Raw genomic sequence first — 24440 nt, 5'->3', positions numbered from 1 at the left:
CTCCCAAACAACTCCCTGGGAAGTAGTTAGGGCTTTCACAGACCTTAAATCATGAAAAAGGGAATCAGCTGAAAAAAATCAAGCATTTAATAGCTTTATAATTGCCCAAAGTTCAAGAAGGCATGAAAACAAGCAGCTTTTTGGAAAAGAAGCCTTCATAGAAGCAGACTTTGTTTCGGCCTTGTATCAAACATTGGGGGGAAAAGAGAAGCACTATTAAGCATCAATGAGTAACACTAGAAATATGGAAACAGTTTAAAAAGCTCACTTTTCTTCATGATTAGACAATATTAAGTGTAAGTTTACTTAATATGAAACCTTGCAGTTTCACATTGTATCAGTTCATTTATTTTTACTTGACAAAAAAAATCATACATCTGATAGCACTCATAGCTTCTCCTCACTTTGTCTATATATAGCCATTTTCTGAATAGGCCTCTAAAAGAAACTCGAAATAGAATGTGATGCCTTTCTCTTGCTGGAGATACACCTGCCCACTACATGTAATTTCTGATTTGTTTCTTCACTGTTTAAAATCTTTCACAGACTCATATGTGCGTGTGTTTAATATACAGAGAGAGTGAAGATCAAAGCTTTTATAGCACAGGCAATTTGGTATAAACAAAGCACAGTATACTATATCAATCCACTAATACAGTGAACTGTTCCTGTACAAATCTGGTGGTGACAAACTGTGTAAAATGAGAGGACCTCCCTCTTCTATAGAGAAATCTTTACATACAATGCAAGATCCACCAGAGCACATAAACAATGACTGCCACAGCTTTCTCTGTCCATTTGATAGTTAACATATTTGTATTGACTAACTAAAAAAGGTCGAATCTTTCATGCGACCAACTCATCAATAGCAGATAACACTTGTCTGAAAAAACATTAATTGTAACTCCAAACCCTTCGTGAATAGATGACATGTAAATTAGCCAAGGAAACATTAAAAACTACAGAACTCAATTATTATCACATATTACTTAACAGAAAGTCTTCTGACCCTTTTAAAGCTAGAAAATACTAGCATTAATGAAGTGACCATGACACTGCATAATTTCTTAGAATCAAGGATTTAAAAAAACCAAAACCCAACACTTCTCAAGTTTGCTAAAAGCCTAAGAATTCCTTTTGTTCTACATGTAAGGAGTAATCCTGATCTTGTTTGCAAGCTTTTCTTAGAATTATGTTATGAATCATGACCACTTAGAAGCCAGCCCTTAATTCCTTATTTCTTCTATATAGGATTAAGGTGATGAACATGTGGAGCAAAGGAACAGATGGGAGAAATTTTGGGGTGGGTGTTTTCTCCTGTTTGTTTTTAAACTTCAGTTCTCTATCCAACTGTAACTGCTTATTCTTTGCATTTGCTATACATCTTAAGTTCTTATAAGAACACCTCTGCTATAGATGTCAACTTCTTGTAAGTAATACACTCAAACCACTAACAATAACATAGCATGCACAGCAATGGCATTCCCCAGTTACAAAGTCAAATGTTAAAAAGTTTGGAAACACAAGAATCCAGGCCCTGCCACCCTGCATCACGTTCATTGCCACAACACTGGAGTCTGAGCATCAAAAGATTCCCAGTGCCTTGTCCTGCCAAAACTGGTCTCCACCACCTGCCCAGTTGTCCGGGTCAGCTCCTTGTTCCCAGTCACTCCCTTCACTCCCATCCACTTTTGAACTCTCTGCATTCTAGTGAACGCTTCTCTTCACGTTGGAAGCACACAGCTGAGTTTAGCATTAACAGGATGAGATCAACTCCTGTCGCAGCCATTTGTTAAACTGTGCACTACTTCTTACTTGCCCGATACAGACATCTGCCTAGTACCACGTCCCTGTTTGATAGCGTTCCTGCCGAAGAATAAAGGATTCACAAGACCAAAGGATTTTTAGAAGATGTGCAATATAATTTTAATCTCCTTCTTGAAATTGGTTGAATTTTAACAGAATCTTCCCAAAATAAATTCAGCCCAATTTAGCTCTCAGCATGAAAAATATCAGCGTTAGCAGACTGCTTATCAGCAACAGAAAAGACAGTCTTATAATGGGAAGCTAACTATAGTTGGTGTTACGAGCTCCAACTTGGTATTACAAGTTCAACTAGAGTTATAAATTCCACTGACAGTGAATAAAAAGCAAAGATGTTCAGGCAGACAAAGCAACTCAAAGTTGTGTTCAAATTACATGTGGTAGAAGCAACTGCAGGAACCAGTGCTCCTACTCACCATCCCGCTGAAGTGTGAATGTAACATTCAAAAGGGTCGGGTTGACCAGGGACAAATTTTTCTTTTCATTTTCTGCTACTCCATCACTGTGACGTAGGGTGGGCACAGAACAAGTGCATCTCCAGGCTTGGACCACACTAGGAAGAACTGCTTAAATGTGGAGAGTGAAGTTTATAAATTTCAATAAACTTACAAAAAATATAAAGCTTTTGAATGAGCCCGAAGTACTACCTGGTGTAGATTAAGTTACATTATGCTGATACAGGGGAAATAGCTGACTTATTCTACAGGATGAACAATTCACCAGAGGAAAGAAACTTTCAGGAAAAATGATAAATACTGTAATGAGGAAATCCGACGCACATATTCACAATGCCACATTCAGATTTCACAAATGAACACAAATTTCTTCGTGATCTCTTGGCTCCAGAAGCAAGTGAGACATAGATAAATGTAAATATATAGTACCTCCCCAGGCAAAATAATCACTTGCTGTTAGGGAAGGGAACAAAAAAACTTTATTGTCTATCCTTGTAGCCAGGGCTACAGAAATTTTAAGATTCTTTTACCACCCCCTTGTAAGACAGGTATTGGGAGAACATTATGAAATGCGGGAACAGCTTAAGCAAGGGAGAGAAGACTACACAAATATTTTACTTTATGACAAGCGACAACACACATACTACTGAAAATTACTGCAAGTCACTTCTTCCTTAAAGGCCTTATCTTTCGCTGTTGCAGAAGAATGCAGAAACCAAAACCAACAACATTTTAAATCATCCTTTGACTCAGTTCTTAAGTAGAAATCCTAAATATAAGAGATATTCACAGAAGGGATATAATACAACGTGACATCACAACTTCAGGATAAATCTTGGCCACTCCTGCATTAGTACAATCACAAAGATTTAAACCCTTTAACTTTTTGACAAAAAGCACATACCCAGCTATTTAAGGCAAACTGGAATTACTGCATGGCATCTTGGATTTACAGACAGTATTTGCTTCTGTAAGACAACCTTGGAATTTCCCCTGTACAGCAGCATTAATTAGCTAGAACAGAGGTCAACAGCAATTTTTCCCCGTTCCACACATCCACACTTGACCAACTTATTATTATAATATGTGTGATATATACATTTGAAGATTGTGTTCATCAACACCTTGTGCTTTATCAGATATCCAGAATTGCTAGTTAGACATTTAGAAATGCCATGTGTGTGACTCATTTGAAGTTATGAAAGATGGCACTTAAAATTTTTATGGTTTCAATTTTTACAGCTTCATTACCAAGAAGTTTCCCCAATAGCAGTACAAAGCATTTTTGAACTTTCTACTAGGATCCTCTAAATAAAAGTCCTAGAAAATTTCCACTTTAACATGCATTACACCCTTGTTTAAAGTTTGGTCAATTAATGTGTCATACACTGTGAACCCAATCTTAAAGCAGCCAGTCATTTTTAATTTCATAATGAGTAATGCTGAGCAAGTCCTCTTCAGCATACGTGAAAGCCAGGTCCTTCATATCCATTTAAATGGAGTACTTAGCAACACATACATTCCGTGTCTCTTAAAAATCATGTATTAATATTAGTGTGAGGGAGAGAAATGCTCAGTATCTTCAGATTTTCACACTGAAAAATGCAATCATTGGTACTTGGCTAAGAGCAGTATTGTAATCAAGCAGCATGAAATGCAGGAGAGAGATTTCTGTATGTTTTAGCCCAAGTAGAGGAACCTATGTTTGTTTTCTTCTTCCACTATTAAGTGACACAAATCCCAGTACACTTCACATCCCTGTGTCAACTCAGCTCCTCCGGCCAGCTCTTGAACAATTCTGCCCCACTCTGTCTTCTTTCCCCTTTACAAACAATCCCTTTTGCCTACAAATGACACCACCTGCCCATACCAGCTCCATCTTACAAAGTTTTTTTTTAATCACATCTGTTATGTTTCATAAATTAAGACAGAAGTACTATTTTGCTGCTAAACAAAAAATAGGATACCTTAATAGTACTACATCTAAGCACAATGCTACTACTCATTTAGTTCTGCATACAGCCTTCTATACAGAGCTATAAGCCATTATTTTAATAAATCCATCAGGGAAAATAGTGGGTGAGAGCTTTTTCTTTGAAAATAAATATTTATACACATCATAAATTAATCATTTCAGAACAATACAAGGTGAAAAAGAGTTGAATTGAAGAATTATTTGTCATAACGATACCTAAATGCTTGGTACAATTAATGCTATGAATTTCAAATCCCAGCCAGTTAAGCATGAATGTAATTATATGCATTTTTATTCAGACATGTTGAGTTCCTTTGCACATTGAAGGATTTTTTTTTTAAACCAGCCATGTTTATAAGTACTCTAACCCAGATACATCTTTCTTCCCCCATCAAGAATGAAAGAGGATTCATTTTAGTGTATTTACTTGTTTTCCATGAAAAATACCTGCATGTAGTAGACTACCTTTTACTAAAATTAAATAGCAAACTTTTATTGAGTTCATTCCATCCACTTTCCTCATGTCCTGATATGCATATAAAGCAGCAGTTTTACCATATGCAGTTTTAGATGTGCACAGCCTGGTCTTTGTTTGTATTATAAAGACATCACCAAGTTGGCTCAAGTCTTCAGAAAACGTCTCTAGTATGACCAATGCAGATTCCCACCTTCAATTAAATACAAGCATAACTGCATCTATAATTGAATTTATGTACGTATCTATATATAAACTCCAAATCAAATAGGTATGTTAAAAAGAAGTATCATTACAGATATAATTAGTTAGGACTCCATTTAACTCCATCGGTAATATTAAAATCTGGGTCAAGACAGAATGAAAATGAGTGTATGTCACTTGTTTAAAACTATTTGATGTGATCAGCCAAGAAATGCCCCCAATCCCACAAACAGCCTGCTGTTCTGCAAACACCTGGCTGATTTAACCCACCACTCACACACAAGCCAACCCACAACAGTTCTCCTCTACACCCAGTTAAAAAGAAAATGGGGGATGAGAGGTAGATTTTAACTTGGATATATTCCTTAGCTCACCTCATCTGACAGCCTGGGATGGAGAAGAGGGATGTGTGCATCCCAAAAAACGGTGCTGTGGGTTGGAAAGCTTTACCATGGCATTGTCACTCCAATGTCTATGGCAAGATGGCATCACACATGCTAATTTAAGCACAAATGGCAGAATCTGGGTACATATTTTTACTGTGATCTGTAAATTACATAGTCTGTACATGCTCTGCATATTTGAAACAACTTACATGAATTCATTATAGAAAGGACGCATTGAACCAGTTTATACTGACAATACCAAAGCCATGGTTGGAGTGACTCTCCCTTTCTGCAAGAAAACAATCCTTGTAAGTTGTGTTAAATACGCACTGCCAAGAGGCATTCCAGAAAATTAACAACAGGATACAGCCACATAAACTCACATACTGCTACTTTTTCTTTCGCTTTCAGAATTTTGAAAATGTGAATAACCCTTAATCTAAGCAGTACTTTTTACTCACTTTTGGGGATATCCTAGTCTAATTTGCCTGAGCAGCAGCAAGGAAAAAAAAAAAGTATTCTAAGTGGGGAAAAAAAGTAATTGCCAAGAATTTGCAGGATGCTAAAATACAGTTGATAGAGCAACACAAATATGTCATATAAAAGAGAACTGAACCTGGATCACCCTAAATGCATAGTCTCAGAAGGCCCAGAACAGAACCATGTTTTCTGTGGATTTAAACTCAAGAGAAACAAAGTCCATGGGCAGAAAGTCAAAAGATAGTGGTTCTAAATCCCAGCTTTACCTGGTTTATCCTTTTTACGATCTTGAGCATGTCTATTCTCCATTTTGTATCAGTCTCCCCACTTAAACTCAGATGATAGTGCTTCACCAATTTTGTCCTGAGCTTTGTTATCTACAGATGAAGATTTCTTTAAAGTTACGAGCATTCTTATCTAAGCCTTCATTGAAAGTATTTGAAGTTTAAGTAGCAAGAAAAAGTCAACAGTTTGCTTCCTTGAATATGCTATTGCCAAATGTCCCTCCAGATTTGATCCTCTTTCCCAAATAGGAAACGCGCTCTGCTAATAGCAGTCACGCACAGTAGCTACTTTTATAAGCATTGTCTAATATTATTGAGATTAATCTTTACCAGTCTCTCAGAAGTCACCGAAATTATCTCAGACGTCGCACGCGTCATGAGCATTTACATTTTATGTATTAAAGCATGCACGTAATAGCCTGTGTAGTAATGTACTTATGCCATTAAGCCAAGTCAGAAGTCAGGTCACCTCTTTATTGTGATGAGAGGAGGGAAGACACCCAAAGAAATCATCCACCTTTTTAAACACCCCCAAGAAAGGTCTGGCCCAAAGGTGAGATGCCATTTTAAGTAAGATGGCAAAGCAAGGGCACACTTCAAAGGCCATGAGATAAAACAGAACAAAACATTAAAGGCTGTCATCTTTTAGGTATCAACCCATTCACCTGAAGGACACAAAGACAAAATGTTTTCATCTAGGGGATCAGATTTTCAGTACGATTAACAAACTAAAGAAGAAAAAAGAAAATAGAAAATAATTTGTCACCACTTGTTGAGTTACTCAGCCAAGTTCAGCTTTGCAGACAGACATTACAGGACAGCTTAAACTCTTGAAATGTAACTGAAAAGTACGATTCTAAAAATGACTCGCTATTTTTCCACCCCCAGAATTTCTATTTTATTTTTTCCTCAACAGCTTTATTTTTTTAAACATTAGCATTAGGACTGTCTGCAGATTTCCCATATGTCTCCTACATATGTCCCATATGTTACCTACACACCTAAATCCTCTACTAGCTTCTACCTGATGCTTTCCTGATTCTATAACCAAAGATGAATATTGGGCAGTTTTGCTCTTTTAATTTGAGCTCCTGGAGAACTGTTTTCCTACTATGATTTTCTCCCTCAAATCCTTTTTGATCTTTGTTTTCCGTGCCACAACACCCCATTACGTATCCTTGAACACAGACACCTAATTTTATACCCAGATTAATAAAACTTTGTCATATAAGCTGATCCCATTGAAACAAGCAGAGACTGCTCAGTTGTTTATTACAATTCTTTGGCATCTGTGTGATCCACAATTGATTTATATGTATACAAATATCTATATATACTGGATATATAAAAAAGTATATATATACACACACTTCATACTTTGATGAAAATATTGAGAGCCGAGCATCCATCAATCCCTATACGATCTGATTAGACACATGCCTACTGACTTTGCTATGACTGCACCTACTGTTTAGGTAGGTTTAGTTTAATCCACCTACTGTGTTATTTATTGATTTGGATTTCTTAAGCACTAGTTTTTAGTAAGTTGTGTGTCATTAAGTCAAATACAACTTACATGAAGGAACCCCATTGTTTTATTGTTGACCAAAGCCTATCTAACTACAGGCTGCTGGTAAAAGAGGCAGTCCTGCCCTCTTTTCAGCTTCTCATGTGCATCCCTCTCCTTCAGCGTAAAAACCTATTCTTTTCTTTGTAGGATTAACTTTCAGCTCATCACATAGCTACACAGTTGCTGGAGACAATACAAGGAAGGGCTCAGAAAAATGAAGCCAGGGACTACAAAGATTAAAAAAAAAAAAAAAAAAACCAACAACCAAAACAAACAAAAACCAACACTCAGATTTTAAACTGATCTAAAATTGTACTACCATTTAAGTCAACTATGAAACCATAGCCTTGCTACTTAAAAATATAGGTAGCTACTTAATCAATCAGTACCAGTAACGCTGTTCCTACAATGAGGCTCTGCTATCCATGAACTTCAGTCCTGCTTCCAACAACACTAATGAGAACTTAGGATTTAGATTAACCACTGTTTTCAATTGCATAAATTTAACTGTTAGGTTTATCCACTGCAAAAAGCAGATTTGGAGATTCTACGTTCTTTTGCAAAACTCAAGAATATTCTGGCTTTTTCTAAATAATACATACTTTTCTCAAGAAATATTATTAGCAGCACAACAAGAGTTTCTATGAACTAATAAAAAAAAAGGTAGCACTTTCTTCCTTCAACACTATAACCTTATAGTACAGTACCACCTTTGTACTGTAAGGAATGAATAGACAGTAAAATCAATAAAAGAGAGAAAGAAGATAAGATGCAGTTCATTTTCTACAACACAAGACCCCATGCTTTTATTTCCCTAATTAGCAAACCCTGTCAGGAAACCTGAAAGCCTACAGTAAGGAGGAGGAAAACCAGATCTAACAACTTTTCAGGCCTACCTCTGATTCTTTACCAACACCACTCTTCCAGCTCATTCCAGTTTTATCTGTGGGATATTTATTACCACTTTTTACAATCCAGTGTAACTGTGCTTTATGGCTATCAAAGTATCTTTACTTGTTAACTCTTCTGACACAAACGCTAGCTGTAACACACAAACTAAAAAAAAAATTCATGCAGTAACCTTTATTCAACTCAATATATTCTAGTGCTCATATAGTTTTGCAGACTTCAAACCGATTTTAAAAAGATATCTTTCCGCTTGATCAAAACAGCCTTATGGACTTCATTGAGGTAACTGTCATTGATGTTGTAAGTTAAAGTAGTCAAATGTAACTATTTTACCATTAAAGAGTTCCCGGGACATAAAATATTTACTAGGCAATGGAAAGCAATGGTCATTTCTCAATTTTTTTGAAGAATAAGATCAACGCAATTCAACATGGGGGTGGAAGAAAGAATAGTACATTCTGTCAGAGTACAGCATAGTTACAAATCCACAAATTCAACACAACACTGAGAAAAATCACAGTAAGAATAGAAGGGTATGACTGCACTTGCAGTTTTGTAGAACTCTGATATACTCAGGATAGGACTAGATAAAATGGTGGTAAAAAGTCAGAGTTAAAGAAAAACTTTCCTTACATTGCAGCTTCCTTGGATAACGTTATTACAAGCCACTAAGATAAATTCTGGAGAAGACAAGTGCAATTCTAGACTTTAGCTGAATTACATTACACTGCCTATATTTTAATCAGAAACAAGCACTTACACCTCATTCTAGAAGTGAGGTATCATCAGAAGGCATAACCTTTGGATTTTAACCATTATCAAGTGATTTTCTAGCTCAAGACTGTGCAAAATGCATCAACATATGTATCACTAAAGACTCAAGTGATATTTACGACAGACAACTAAAGCTATGAGCAAAATAATAACCTTTTATAAGAAATGTATAACACAGATGCACTGTAAACTAAATAAAAACTTACTAGAAGTATGCCACCACTGTGGTTTTTCTCTGTTATGGAACCCAGACCTAAATAAACTGTTAAACACTTAGTGTAAAGGTATGCCAAACATTTCTCAGAACTTTCTTAAGGTCCCAACAAAGAATCAACCTTTTTTGCAAAATGAGGCCTAGGTTAAATATTTTATTTGGCTCCTCAAGATGGACTGAGAAGTTGGGCACTAGCTCCAGATCAGTTCTTGGACTCACATCAAACATTACCCTGTCATTTATCCAGTCAGTCAAAACAATGTTTTCCATCTAAACTTTTAATGTTTATGTCCTGAAAAACTGCTAATTGAATCCAGTTCTTGCAATCCATTTTTAAATCTATACCATCTAATTTAGAGATAATGAACAAAAAAAGATAAGTATTATACAATGATTGCAGAATTAATCCTATAAATATTCAAGCCAAAACAGAAGACTGCTAGTTTCACACAGCCAAAGAAAATTAAGATTAAATAGCATTTGTCAGTTTGAGAATAAACTTTTAAAAACACTGGATATACAGATTCTTTTAATTCCAAACAGTTTTAGAATTCAAGAGCCCTCAAACTGCTTTTCAAATCAAAAAGAGTAATCAAAACCACACAGAACACTTCAAACTATTCCTAGGCAAGAACTGACAAAGTCAGCTGAATTAATAAAATTCAATGTTTGTCTTAAACACGTAAAGCTTCCTTACAACAAATGACCTTATATGAAACAACTCACAACTAGCTAAAGCATAAAATACCTCAAGCCTTTTTCACTCGAGAAATGGGCCGATGTTTCATATAAACTTCCAAGTAACAGAACTGGTACTCAGCAATGCAAGAGCTGCTAACCCTGGAACAGTCCCTAGAAAGACAATTTTGCCTGCGTCCTGTGCTCAACATATTCCCTTCCCAAAATATAAGATGACAAAAAACCCCTTCAGAAATGGTCCTTAAGATTGTACCTGCTTCTTTTGGGGACTGACTGCACAACTAAAACTCAGTCTGTAAAGCTGCTGCATATTTCTTGCTCACAGTCACACTGCCCATAACATGCTTATATTGTCACATACACTGTTTCATTACATGCTTAACCCTTAATAAAAATAAAATAAATATGAAACCAAATAGAACACAAAATCCAAAGGTGAAAGAGACAACTCCCTAAACAGTACTTTCCATGCTTTTACATAAGGCTACAAACCACTTTTAATGTTTCAAAGATAAGCAAGTCTGAGCACTCACTGCTCGGGAAAAATAGTATTAAAGCACTACATCAATAAAGCAATAACCTGAAGAGAAAGCTACAAAACACTCTGTAAAAACAAGGCAGCACTGTTCCATGCATCAGCCCCAGCTACGCTTATTTTAACAGTTTTATTTCTAAGTGTAATATATAGACGCTCACAAATCTCCATGTAAACTAGATTACAAATTTAGTCCAAGTATTTCCAAAGTAAAACATAAGCAGATACATTTTACTTTCCCTCTAAAAATAATATATTTTAAAAAATAAGTATTAAAACACCTCTCTTTATTAGGCATTAATCTGGAAATACTTTGCATGCACCTAAAGCAAATATATGAACTCTTCTAGTATTTTTAAAAACATTTGTTGTGCAAGCCGGTTAAATACACTATATGCAGAGAAGAGAATTTACGGTACTATCTATTGTTGTCTAATCGCTTACCTTCATGCACTGACACTCTAGAATACAAAATATCGTTTATCTGCTGGGGGGCTCACAATACTTTGAACTAGCTCTTTTCTTTAAAGTCTCCTGTACTTTTCTTTAAGAAAGCTCTAGCAGAACTTCCAAGATTTTTTACTCTAAACCTGTTTACCTGGGTTCTTGTACAGAAAAGAACATACTGTCAAGCCTTTAAAACCAACTTATTTTCCTTCCCAGCATGCAGGTGAACATTTTTTTTTTGATATTTTAAAATATTAGAGGTCAAGTGGTCTTCTGAAAGAGGGCAGTAGACGGCACTCTACCAGACGAACTGTGTACAATCTTAACTGAGGAAGTTGGCTTAAAACAAAACAAAACACCAAAAAACCAAAAAACAACAAACAAAGAGATCAAAACAAAGAGTGTGACAGTTTCTTTCGAGTTTACACTGAGAAGACGAAGGAAAAGGACAAGCGGGGGTGCCGAGAAAGAGGAGAAGGTGCCCAGTGCCTCAAGTTCACACCGGCCGGCGCCCCCACGCCTGGAGACCCCCGGAGGGCTGCGGGGGGCCCGGCCCGGGCCAGGCGGGGAGGGCGGGCGGCACCACCGCCCCGGAGCCCGCAGAGACATGTTGTTCCGGAGGCGCAGACCCCGCGGCGGGGCAGGGAAGCGCTCACCGTCTCCTTTCCCCCCGCTCTCCTCCCGAGGCCTGAGGGACTCCTCCAGCCCCAGGTTCAACCTCAAAGACACATGGAGGGAGCCCGCTCCCGCCCCTCCAGCTGGGCTCTCCTCGCCCCGCTCCCCCGGGAGGCCGGGCTTCGCGCCCCCCGAGCCCCCCGCTGCTCCTCGCTTCCTCCGTCCCTTCCCTTCCCTTCCCTCCCCCCTGCCCGGCCGCCGCCCGACCAGCCCCGCCGGCGGCGGGCGGGCGGCGGCAGGCCCCGACGGAACCTGCCCGCTCAGCCTCACCTGTCAGTCGCAGCTTGACGGGCCCGTTCCGCCGGGCCCCTTGGTTGGACATGTCCCCGGCCGCTCCGCGGGCTCGGCGCTGCCTTGCCCGGGGCTCCCCCTGCCTCTGGGTCCGGGAAGGGAGACGGGGGGAGGGGAGGCGCTAATGGAGTCGGGCTGGGCGCTCAGGGCAGCGGCGGCCGCCGGAGGAGAAGCCCGGATGTGCCCAGCGTCGCCATGAGCAGGGCCGGGGCCGAGGAGGAGGCGGAGGAGGAGACGCGGCCGCCTTCCCCGCTTCCCTTCCCTCCGCTTCCCCGCCCCCTCGCCCGGAGCCCGGGCGGCGAGCACAACAAAGCCGGGGACGGAGCCGCACGGCGGGCGGGCGGACAGACGGCCGCCTCCCCTCCCCTCCCCTCCCCCGGCCTGGCCTGCCCCCCGCCCCGCCTCGGGGTCTGCCCGGGGATGCTGAAGGGGGAACCGCGTCAGGTGGCGTCGGCGCTTGGGGTCGTCCTCGGGAGAGCCGGGGGGGGTCGGGAGCGACGGGGGGTGAACTGCTATGGTGTGAGAGGAGGGATGCGGGAGACTGGGAGGAAGATGGTAGGGAAGTTGTTGGGGAGTTGGGATAGAAGGATCGGGAAAGACCGTACGAGTGAGAACTCAAAGCCAGGCTGAAATATCTGTAGTCACACTGGGAGTGTTTCTGGTCAGGGCAATATTTCCATGGATAGGGTGTGACAGGCTGGCCCTGGAAACTGTTAAACTTTGGACCGATTCACTGCTTATCTGCACTTTGTAGGAATCAACAGCCCAGTTCTGTGAACTGCCATTCTCAAAATAATAAAAAAACAAAAAATTAAAATGCCTTACATCCATGCCATGTGGCCTAATTTAACTCCCATCCCGGAGGAAAGGTGACTCTTGCAGAGTGTTCCCAGCACTGCAGCAAGCTTCCCAGGAGGGGAGCTCCACACTGCAGTGGAGTCACGGGGGCTCTGAAGGGTGGGAAAAGCCCCCAGAAAAGCTACGAAGGTTGCCACAGTAAAGCTTAACTCAGAAGGCTGAGCTAATAGACCACACACTTACTCTTACTAACAACCTTACTAATATTCAGTATGTTTGGTGCACAACTCATTTGGTTGTGTCATTGCACTGGCTTTTTCCTGTCGAGGCAACCTGTGAAGTATTATCATACGGGCAGTCATAGATTAGGATCCAACCATGGGAAGAAAAGATGACCTGTACTTCACAGAGTTTATAATTCAGCCTCTACGCAGCCCAGGAGGTTTACTTTCTGAAGTTACGTACACAGAACAGAGCTATAAGCGTGTTTAGAGTTGTCCCATCTTGACAGAAGTCAGGGCTTGGGCCTCATTAAACCAAATCTAGGACAAGGAGCTCCCATTGAAGGCCTTAGAAGTGGGATGTGGTTCTCAAAGCTTTCCTCCCTTAAAATGAGACCCCTCCCCACAGCGGGTATGTGCGGACTCACATCTCCTTCCTCCCAAAATGCGTCTTAAGCACCAGGTGCTTCCCAGTGGAACTTTTCAATGCTTCCAGCTATGGTGGCACTGCTGTTCCAATGTCACTTCACCTGGGAGCGGAGGACACCTGGGATCTGGACCTGGGATCCCTTCCTCACACAGCACTGTGTCTATTGCCTGTGGAATTCCCTGTTTAACACAAAGATAGCAAGCGTTAGAAATGAACCTTTCTTTACAGCATGGCCAGAGCACGAGAGAACATGCTGATTCACTGCTTACCCACTATTTCAAGCAAAAAGAATTTGAAACAAGTAAAGTCTAAACTTCAGCTACTACAAAACACAGATACAATGTATCTGCTGATTTTATGGAGTATATGTTGCACTGAAACAGTGGAAAAGTTACTTTGTAATAGTTACGCAAATTCACACACACCTCAAAGACATTCCAGGTGTCCTGATTCCTGCATTTAAAAAAAAAAAAAAAAAAGAAGAAGAAGAAGAAGAAGAAAATTCAGCCTTCATAATTGAAGGTCATACTATTAAAGTTTCCATCTGTTGCAAATTCAGATAGCCAGGTCATTATCCTTTTCTAAGACCAACTGTATAAAGCAAATGGCTGATGGTTCGCAAATATTGCAACATCACCTGGCCACTGCTGAACTGAATAGTAAAACAAAGTACAAAGCCACTTTTCACATACTTAACATATTTCTAGGTTACTCTAGATTTTTCTTAATGTGATGATTATTTGTTTCTGGGGTCTTGCGGTGCACTCTGGACCCAGCATTTAATAATTCTGATATAATTTGACAAAAGTATTTAAGGTTATGTTAAACATAGTACTCTTGCTACAGGATCTTTTTCTAATGGATAACTAGTGTGTCAGACATTAATTGAATGCCAATATTTAAAAAAAAAAACCACCCACAACTATTGAGATTAAATATAGCATTTCATTGCTCAGTAGGTATATGAATATTTTAATGGTTTCATTAAGCATTTTTTAAGGGTCATGAAGTACAATTAGCTTAATACTGCTTTTCAGAAGGCAACTTACTGAACTATAATTTTTTCTGAGATTTTTGGACAGGCTGCTTAACTTTCAGGGAAAATACTATGATACACTGCAAGCATCGGAGCATTAATTGACAGTTTGTGCATTTGGGTCACTATATAAAATGCAGTGGCTGCAAGATTGCTGCTACTGCCATGCATTTTTATTTTTTTCTTTTAATATGTGCAATATTTGATTGTATTTATTTATTTTTAAATAACCTACATGACTTGAGTTTTTTTACCAATACATCCAAAATGTATCAGTGACACATAAGAAAGTAGTGTATATTTAATAGGGTGAGAGAAGAGGGGCTTTAGCTCTCATTAGCACCTGCAGGCATTGTACGTGTCCCATTTAGGTCAGGACTACGTCGTCTCTTGTTTAACATCATAGGTAGAAATGACCTAGATAGGTTGCACTTGGATAGACAAATGTACCAGATGCAAACTCCTTGCTTCTTCCCTTCTGGCTTTGTATAAGCATTACAATGTCTGCACCTTGGATGTCCTACAGGTGTTTCTGTCCCATCATATCTCCCAGTTCTGTAGGGAAATTAGGATTTTTATTCATTGCTCCACTTCACAGAATAGAATTGCCAAGCAGAATTTAAGAGGAGCAGCTCACGGAGGGATCTGTGCAAGATCTGCAGCGAGCAGAGGTCAGGAAGCCTTGCAAAGCGCCAAGAACTGTAGGGAACGTAGGAGACCAAAGATACTGACAGTACCAGATGATTGAAAGCACTACTTTTCCGACAAAAGAATTCCACACAAATGTTATGATCCAGAGTTTCTTGTGCCAGTGCTATCCCCCAAGTTCTCAAAATATTCTCAGATTAATGGAACAGATATCTCACTGATCCTGCTTTAGGTTTTAGAAGCCAACAGTTTACAGTACATTTTGTCTTTATGCAGTCCCATTTCAAGTGTGAGAAGAGGTTTCATGCTTTATAGTGCTGATCTTGTGAGGTAAGCAAGCAAATATCATCATTAACTGCTGACAAGTGATCCATGTTTCGCTCTAGGCTGATATCATTGAGCAACAAATCCTTTCAAGATGAGGTAGCTAGCTCAGATCCGGAGGGAAGGGAGTGCCTTGCATCACCCCACAGCTCACTTCTTGGATGACAGCCTTGCTGCTGGACTCAGGAGGAAGTCCCATCCAGTCTTCTTCAGCCAGATGTTAGCAACTGAGGCACAGTCTCAAGGGTAGGAGGAAATGTATAGAAAAGGGGTAAGCTCAGGCCTCTTTAGGACACCAACAGGGTTGTAGGGGAGTCCGTAAGGACAAAATAATTTAATAGTTGGTATCATATTAGAGAAACTTTTGAAGAAGTATTTAGAAATACAAAAACTTCTTTTGTTCTATGGCTGCACATAAAAGGCCTTTGATTTCTTGTATTTCCCAATAGGAAGAAAAAGAAGGCTTTGCATTCACAGATATTTCTCAAAGGATTTAGTGGTTTTAGACACTGGGAAATATGAACAAATATATTTAACCTAATAGTGTTCATTTTCAGAATAGGATAGTTGTAGTTAATTTTTTGGAGGTGAGGTCCTCTTCATCTTTAGAAATGGAAGAGTACACTGGAAAATTGTTCCTCAGCACGTGGCATGCGTTCAAAGCAAATCAACATGTAAGAATTACATTCCATTTCTTTCTGTATAGAGGTTTAATCGCACCACATTCCTTCAGCAGTAATGAGAGCTGGCTGGTGTTATATCACATGCTTCCCCAGCTTCTGTGATGATATCAAGAAGCATGAGAGTCCTGCCCCTATCGTTAAGCTTTTCTGAGTGAATTAAAAGGTTAAAACTATTTTCCTGAGACAATTTTTAAAAATAAAGATATTTAAAATTATCTGGATTATATTTCTTTCTACTAGTCTTCCTTTACTAAATTTCCCAGAGACTGTCGTGGTTGAATTATAGACGTCACCCCTGGAGATCATGGACTGAGATGGAGATCATCTGGGCTGCAAGCGCACATTGCCAGGTCATGTTGAGCTTCTTGTCCACCAACGCCTCCAAGTCCTTCTCCTCAGGGCTGCTCTCAGCAGCCTTACCTCTTTCTTAAATCGCCTGATTAACTCATTCCCTTTCAAAGCATTCCTATTTATCACTTTGCAAAACATTTTAAAGAAGCCTTAGCTTGTTTGCCTGCCACGTACTTTTCACTAGCATGTACTGTCTGTCCCAAGCCAATTTCCACCATTAACAGCAAGGGTCTTCAAAGCAAGGTCTTTCTCTTATTGTGTTAATACAGTGCCTAATAACAACTAAACCTTATCTAAGTTGATGTCCCAACATGCTACTCAGTAAAATCTAGTCATAAAACTAGATTAGCAGCCTTGACCTGCACCATCAACATCTTTGCTTGCAGCATGCATCATTCTCCTCGTCTGTCTCTTTGGCACAGGTTTTTCTTTTAATCCTTCTCTAATCCAATCATAATTTCTGACTTTAGCAAACATACTTCTTAAATTCATTGCAAATCCATCACATTTTTGTCCTGTTCTTGAATGGAATTCTGTCCTCCATTAGGCTTTCTGTCACCTTCCCTGCTGCTGCTCTGTACAAAAGGATCAAACCCTACTGAAGTCTTATATAAAGTGCTTCTGCATTTCAGGAAGAACTGAAGACTAGGAATAGTCTTTCACTTTATACAAGATTCCTTATTTCCCTTTGCAAATTATGAAAATTATCAGACTGGAGCATTGTTTATGTTGCTGGTGAACTGAACAAGCTATATTCAAGTATTCAGATGCACGTGCTTAAATATCTGGTTTAACTCTGTTGCTGTTACTACTCAAAGAGAGTTAACCCAGCAATGGAAGACATACCTATCAGAGTTATAGGATGAAGAAACATGTCTAGACAGGGGCTCTGGTTCTCGCTAAGACTCCCTTTGGCATGCAGAGACAATGTTTATGCAAGAGGTCAAGATTCAATCCATTTCTCAAGCTGGAGGTGGAGATGAAGCTTTTCAGGAGAAGAAACTAGGAAGGAAGTCTCCACCCATATGCTGGCTACTGAAAAAGGGGACAGAAGCTTGGAGCAGCAGATACCATAGCCCTCTGAGACAGGATGCGTCTTGGGGAAATGATGTGTCTCTGAAGGGAAATGACTGCAGCTGTGGCTACAAAAAAAATGCATGAGCTCCCATATCACAGGATTTTCCAGTGGTTAGTCACTAAGATAACTTCTAAGTCCATCCATCCAGAACAGATTAGTAACTGATGCACAGATATTCCATGTGGTTCTTTAGCCATGTTATTTCCTCATCATGTCCTGCAGGACAGCACTATCCTAATGCTGCTTTATAAGAAGAAGAAAAAAAGAGGCAGATTTTAAAGAGACAGACGAATACAGAATAAATAGATGCATTACATTTATTGCTAGCAAGAGGCTAAAATTCACTTTCTGAAAGAGATAAATCTATCATGAGAAACCATGTCCTGGTGCTTGGGCAAAAGACTGAAGATTACACCTGTGTTCCAGCTCCGTTGTCTAGCTCAAATCAACACTCTTCTCTGCTGTTGGATGTACAGTGTCTCACAAGCCATGACCCAAGGACAGGCTTTGTGCAGCATTTTTAACAGCCCAGCATAAAGGGCAGAGCCTTAGCTTCAGGCTTTAAGCATAGTGAAGTTTCTCAGGCCTAAAATATTTTCCCTGATTTGTCTTATGTTCAAAGTCGATGGGAATGCCGACTCAAAGTATGAATTAGGTATTCAAAGTCCTGGGCCAAAAAGGTCTCTTTCTGAAAAATATTTCCTTTATTCTTCCATGCTTTCCACTTATTTATTCATAAAATACTGTTGATAAAACAATTTCTTTACCAGAGTCTTGGACGACTGGCTTTGTCAACGGCTTTGAGAGCCACATGCTAAGTATTCCAACTGAAATTACTAAGGTTTCTTGAAGAACCATGTGTTCCCTCATGCAACTGCTCTGCAGGACTTTTTCATGTTGCTTTGTGACTGTAGCAAATGTAGAATCTCATCCTTAGATTTATTTGGCTGGTATAAAAAGGTTCATAAAAGACCTTACAGAATAAGACAGTTAGAAACAGTCTCCTCTGAGTGACATGTATCAAGAACTTACTTTACTACTGTACTACAACATCTGTCTCCAGATATTGTCTGATTCAACTTGACACTGTGTATTTGTCCCAGTGGTACACAGCTTAGACAAATGAAGTGTTACTAGGAAGACTGTCAGCCCAAACAAGTATTTAAGAGAGTTGACATCCAGCACTGTTTTCAAGCAAGCCATATTATTTAGCCACTAAAAGAATACCAAACCTCCAATCTTTCCTATCCCCCATGGCCCAGCATCAATTTGAAACAACAATCCTGTTGTCTGCAAAAGATGAGCTGTAAAGTCTCCTGTATTGTCTCTCTGAGTCTTAATTATGCTGATACTGAGAAGAGGGTGCTACTGACAGTGATGCCAAAAGCTGACTCAGTGCTGCTGCTACAAAGTCATCCCTAAGACACTGTTGATTAACAGTGACACATTGGAAGGTAGCAGCCATGTTAAATCAATTTCTTGGTCTGCCTAGTTAACATCCTGCTTGGGCCACAGCCACTACTTTGGAAGAAGAAAGAAGTGTTCTGTGATGCACCTTCTACCCATGCAGCCAAGGAAAGCAGAGATGCTTTCCTAACTCACCCCTCTCCACACACCCCCCCCCCCCAACATTATCTGATAAGCCCTAATACTTTGGGCATAATAAACTCCCTCTTATTGGCCATCGATACTTATGTAGATATTCAGGGATTAAAACCTCATGTTTCTAGCTTTATGGAATTCCACACGTCAGGGGTTAAGATGAGTTTTTCAAGAGGAGCAATTTATCCCATTCCAATCTGTTGCAGGGACTGTGGTTATTAGAGACAAATACTGATACCGATAAGCAACGAGGCTGGCAACAGACTCCTCTGCCTATCTAACGTTGGCAGAGAAAGCAAGCATCTTGGGGCAGTTGTAAACCACTTAAATAGCCCTCACCTGGTAGTTCTGATTATCTATGCTTCTTCGAGCAAGTGGAAGTTTTCTCATGTGTCTCATACAAGTTACTTCCAAAGATTTCCATTCAGCAGACGTGATTAATTCCAGATTTATCAAATTATAACAATGTTGTGTACTTCTACAGGTAATTGAATCTGCAAGGTTCAAAGACAAAAATAGCTAACAAAGCCTTACTGCCACAAGATTATTATTTTCTACCACGGAGAAGCAACCACTAAGATTCAGATTGAGCTGTCCTAAAACGTGCACAACACATATACTCACACAGTTTGGTGAATTACTGAAAGAACCCAGGCTAACCAGCTTTGGAAGCACTCTGCTTTGTCTTAAATTAAGAAGCCCGTAGACATTTATCAACACGTTAAATGAAAACTAAATCTATAAATAAGATCAATCATGGCACAAAAGCATTTGTAGGTTCAAAAACCACAGCCTTCCCCCCCCCCCCCCCCTTTTTTATCCAATTTCTAACACTTTCTGAACTGTAGAAATACCAAACCTATCCCTCATCTGTACTAGCTTCTTTTGTGCTTTCTCTTAACAGAATCACCCACAAGTCCACTGTGAAATCAATTTGAGAGGATTTAAGATAGAGGTATCTCTAAAATTATTTCATCCTAAAAATTACAAAGCAAGGTTGCATGCCAGATAAGAACAGCACAGATATTTAAGTAGGTTAGTGGGTCTAGTGAAGTGCTAAAAGTAACCTAAAGCAAAATCTGTCACCATCTGTCTTGAATCATTCTTTTATTCCACTCTTGAAACCTTTTAAAATAGAACTGGAAGAAAGGTGGTTTTTTTCTTTTTAGCAGTAGAATTCAGGGGCAATATGTCTAATAAAAGATGTGAGGTCTTGGTTCTGCAATCAGATGTAATCATCCCGCAAGCGGATGCATCTAGCCCCTATGTGTGTATGTCTTTATTCACTGACTGCAAAATTCAGGCTTTTTTGAGCAAATGTCATATCTCCTTTGTTCTGCAAAGTCCCTTGCACAGTTTGGTTGCTACAAATTTAAGAAACATTTGGATTATATTGCTAGAAAGACATTATGTTCCATTTTGAGTCTAATATACAGTTGGTTGGCTATGAGGAAGTAAACTTTCCATTTAGGTTTTTTTTTGTCATGTTTATTCTTGGGGGTTTTTTTGTTTGTAACTATGGCACGCTGAATTCTGTTGACAGCTGCAAATCCACTGTGCAATACAGCAGATCAAATTTTGTATTTTGCAGCAGTGTAAGATAGCTGCATATGCTATTGTTTATACTGAACAGAAAAGTTTTTAAAGGTAGTCTGGACAAAAGCTTGTTGCAGGAGTGAGCTAATCTTCTAATTTTCATTAAGTAATTTCTAGGATTATTTGCTATTAAAATAGTTTTTATTAGAAATTATTAGATGCCCATTGTCAGTCTTCCTTAATCACCTCTGATTTTCTTTTATGACTTAATTTAAATCTTGCACAGTTACTACCATTCCTCCTCTACTTATGTTTTCCTTTTCTAATCCATGTCTGGCCCCAGGCTGCAGGTGTTGATGTACACTTAAGTACAGATGGACTAATAGCTTCAATTTTAGGAACTATATTAAACAATCTTTCTACACAGAAGAAAGATTCCTGCCTAATTCAAGGCAAATTTTGCAAAGCAGTTCTTCAGAAACGGAATGTGGATGTCCTGTCTGTCCCATCCCCCCCCTCCCCCCCTTTTATTTTCCTATATTGGTAATGTTCTCTCTGTTCTAAGTTATATGGACTGCAGCAATGGTTTTTCTTTTTAGCCATTAGGGGAAAGGAAATGACATATGGAGAGAATTCAAGTCCCTCCTCATTCCTAGAGAGTCTATCCAGAAAGTTAGTATGCTGAGCTCTGTCCAAGTGTCGTTTCCTGCTCAGAATTGGGAAGGGGAGCTGGGGGTGGGAAGAGAGATGGATACGTAACACTAAATTGCTGCTTCTGATTAACAGCAACATTCTGCAAATGATTTCACAGCGTTGCTTTGAACAGAATTGAACCTCTGCAGCCCAAATATGTGTAGCAATCCACTGATGAAAGAGCTATTTTTACATCTGTTTCATATAGCGGGTAAAAATGAAGTGATTTGGATGATGGAAATGTGCCTTGGAGATTATTCAAGATTTTCTGATAACTTTGTACATCCAATCTTCCATATGCCCACAAAGCATAGTTACATACTCCTGGTATTACAACTATTTTACCACTGTGAACCTATACACAAAGCAGTCTGTTACAGATAACAAATTAGGCAGCTTTCTGCTAGTTTTTTTATATATCTCTAAAAATCACACCTTCAAAAGATGATCCCATGATTTTAATTTCATATTGCAATGCAAATTGAGAAATATACATAATAAAGTAGAACGCTTCATTATACTGCCTCTTTTGTTGAGCTCATGGGTGTAATCCAACCTCTTCCACAGTGAAATCAGTGCCATTGATTTTGCTTTTAGTATGTCAGTCAATTGAAACTCCCTTCCTGATGTATGATTTATACATCATTTCTTGATTTGGCCCATTGTTTTATTTAAATGATTAGCACAACATTTTAATGTGGTCAAGCAAGCTCTGCTTAATAAGAATTATCAGGATTTTTCTCCTCCCTGCTTTAATTTTTCTCTTCTCTCCTCATCCCTTTAAATCCCAACTTCACTTCCCTCCCACTAATGACACTCCCTAGGGCAGTGGGTGAACTGCAACCTGGAAACAGGCCATGGCTCTTCCACGAAATCTTCTGGCTTCTGCGGAAGAGCGTCCATTTCCTGGAGCCAGTCTGAGACAGACAGTGCTCTGCAGTCAGAAACAGGACTGGAGTCCAGTGACCCTTATTCCATATGAAGTGCTATGAAACTCACGGCAAATCAATTCTTTGCTAGCTGTTTACATGTGGAGTTTCTGCCTGACTCCTGTCAGTGCCATGATCACAAAGAAGGAAGTGTTTTCCAAACACAACAACTTCATACATTTGTAGCTTGAGTGTTCTTCTGGATGCTTTTTTTTTTTATCCTCCTGGATTTTGCAGTTGGGTTGGGTACATCCCTCCCAACCTTAGGAGGAGTCACCTAATTCCCTTTTAGACTTTTCTCCTAACATGTTCCCCTGAAGGTGAGTCAAGCTTAAGAGTCTCAATGTTTTCCTCTACAGGCCAAATATCACCAGCCACAGTTAACCTTGATCAATTACTTCTGTTTTGAATAACAGTACTTTTCCCCCAAGTTGTACACACTCCCAAAGCTTAGACCTGTGCTTAAAAGTTATGCCGTACCTTATCCCAAAAGAGATTCAATCCTGCTAGGATAATCCTATATTTTGCAAAAGGATAATTACTACTGGAGGTACCATGGGTTAACTAGAGGAATGGACATCAGGATTCCCAGGCTCCAGGTTAATTGTACCAGATACTTTCTGGACATTTGTGGATAACTTTCTTATATCTCAGTTTGCTCTGCTGCAAAATAGATTTAGAAACAGAAAAGATCTGTGAAATATTATTTGCTTTTCCTATAAACTTACAGCTGGTTTTTTTCCTCGATATACCACTGTAGTTCTGTGCAATTTAAACCATTCTGTATAGAGTAGCAGGAAGCAGCTTTGCTTAAGACACTCTTTCAGTCTAAAACACAGGGAAATAAAGAATATGTTTCTCCTAATTTAACCATTCCTAGCTTTTCCACAGTTTAAACTGTTCCTCCTGTAGTGGAAAGTGAACAGACATGCTATTGAACAACTAGACTGCAAAGTCCCTGTTCTTCTTTCAGAGCCTAGCATCTTCAGAAGCAGCGAGTGGAAGCAATCATGCATGCAGCATCTGCTGGCACCAGAATTTCAGAGATGGTTCCGTTTGCTGGGATCTTAGACTGAGATCTTGCCATCACTCCACAGATAAAACAGCATTAGCAACAACTGCATTCCAAGCCAGTTGATGTCAGCAGGGGTCTGTTATTGTTGCTCTCAGCACAGAGGAGTTGGCAGGCTGACACACAGGCCACCAGACGTTTATTCCAGCCCTTGTCCTGAATTAAGCATTTGCCAAATAAATAAGGCTAGCTCCTAAATCTGGCTGGGCAACACAAAACCACCCCAAAAACCACCCAGCCAACAAACCAAACCCCAGGAGCAATAACAATTCTCCTCTCTTTTTTTTGCTCCTACCACTTTTTTAAGCTAGAGACACAGCCTAATGGGTGACTCTGATCCTAACCTCAGAAATAGTTTGCATTTTCTTAGAATAAGGAGTGACTCACCCCAGTCACTTACTCATAATCACTGTAGATTGTTGCTTGTGGAAATATATGCTGCCAAGAACAGGGCTCATTGGTCGACAGGCTGAACACATTTTTCTTGGATAAAAACAAAGTCTCAGTCCCCAGCAAGTTAATTATTAAGCCACTGAGCTGTCAGGCATCTAGAGAAGAATTTGAGGTGTTCTATTATTAACTCAGTATATTAGATAATTCTGAAACAAGTACTCTGGGAAAAAAGTAGAGATAACACTATTCAATAAGTTTTCTGCATTCTCATCCCCTTTTCTATACAGAGATAGAAAACTCAACTGCATAGATGCTAAAAAACAGTTAAAGGAAGGAGTTGTGTTTTAAAGTAACAGTACCTTGAGATAGCACTTTTAAAACATTATACTTTATAGTTGATATCTGATCCGGTTAAATACTTGGGAATTAGCACATATATGTTTTCTGTA

General features: G+C 39.5%; 1 protein-coding gene across 1 annotated transcript in view; it reads right to left on the bottom strand.

Moving 5' to 3' along the window:
- The window catches only part of SMURF2 (SMAD specific E3 ubiquitin protein ligase 2), a 67574-nt gene extending 55046 nt beyond the window's left edge, over positions 1-12528 (bottom strand). Inside the window, exon 1 of the mRNA XM_075770827.1 lies at positions 12177-12528. Within this exon, the coding sequence (XP_075626942.1) occupies positions 12177-12228 (52 nt within the window). The 5' untranslated portion in view covers positions 12229-12528. The remainder of the gene's footprint in view (positions 1-12176) is intronic.
- Between the last annotated feature and the right edge of the window lie 11912 nt (positions 12529-24440).

Source organism: Balearica regulorum, chromosome 18 (genome assembly GCF_011004875.1).
Source record: "Balearica regulorum gibbericeps isolate bBalReg1 chromosome 18, bBalReg1.pri, whole genome shotgun sequence".
Lineage (NCBI taxonomy): Eukaryota > Metazoa > Chordata > Aves > Gruiformes > Gruidae > Balearica > Balearica regulorum.
The sequence above is the reverse complement of the archived record's forward strand: the minus strand, read 5'-3'. Positions and strand labels throughout refer to the sequence as shown.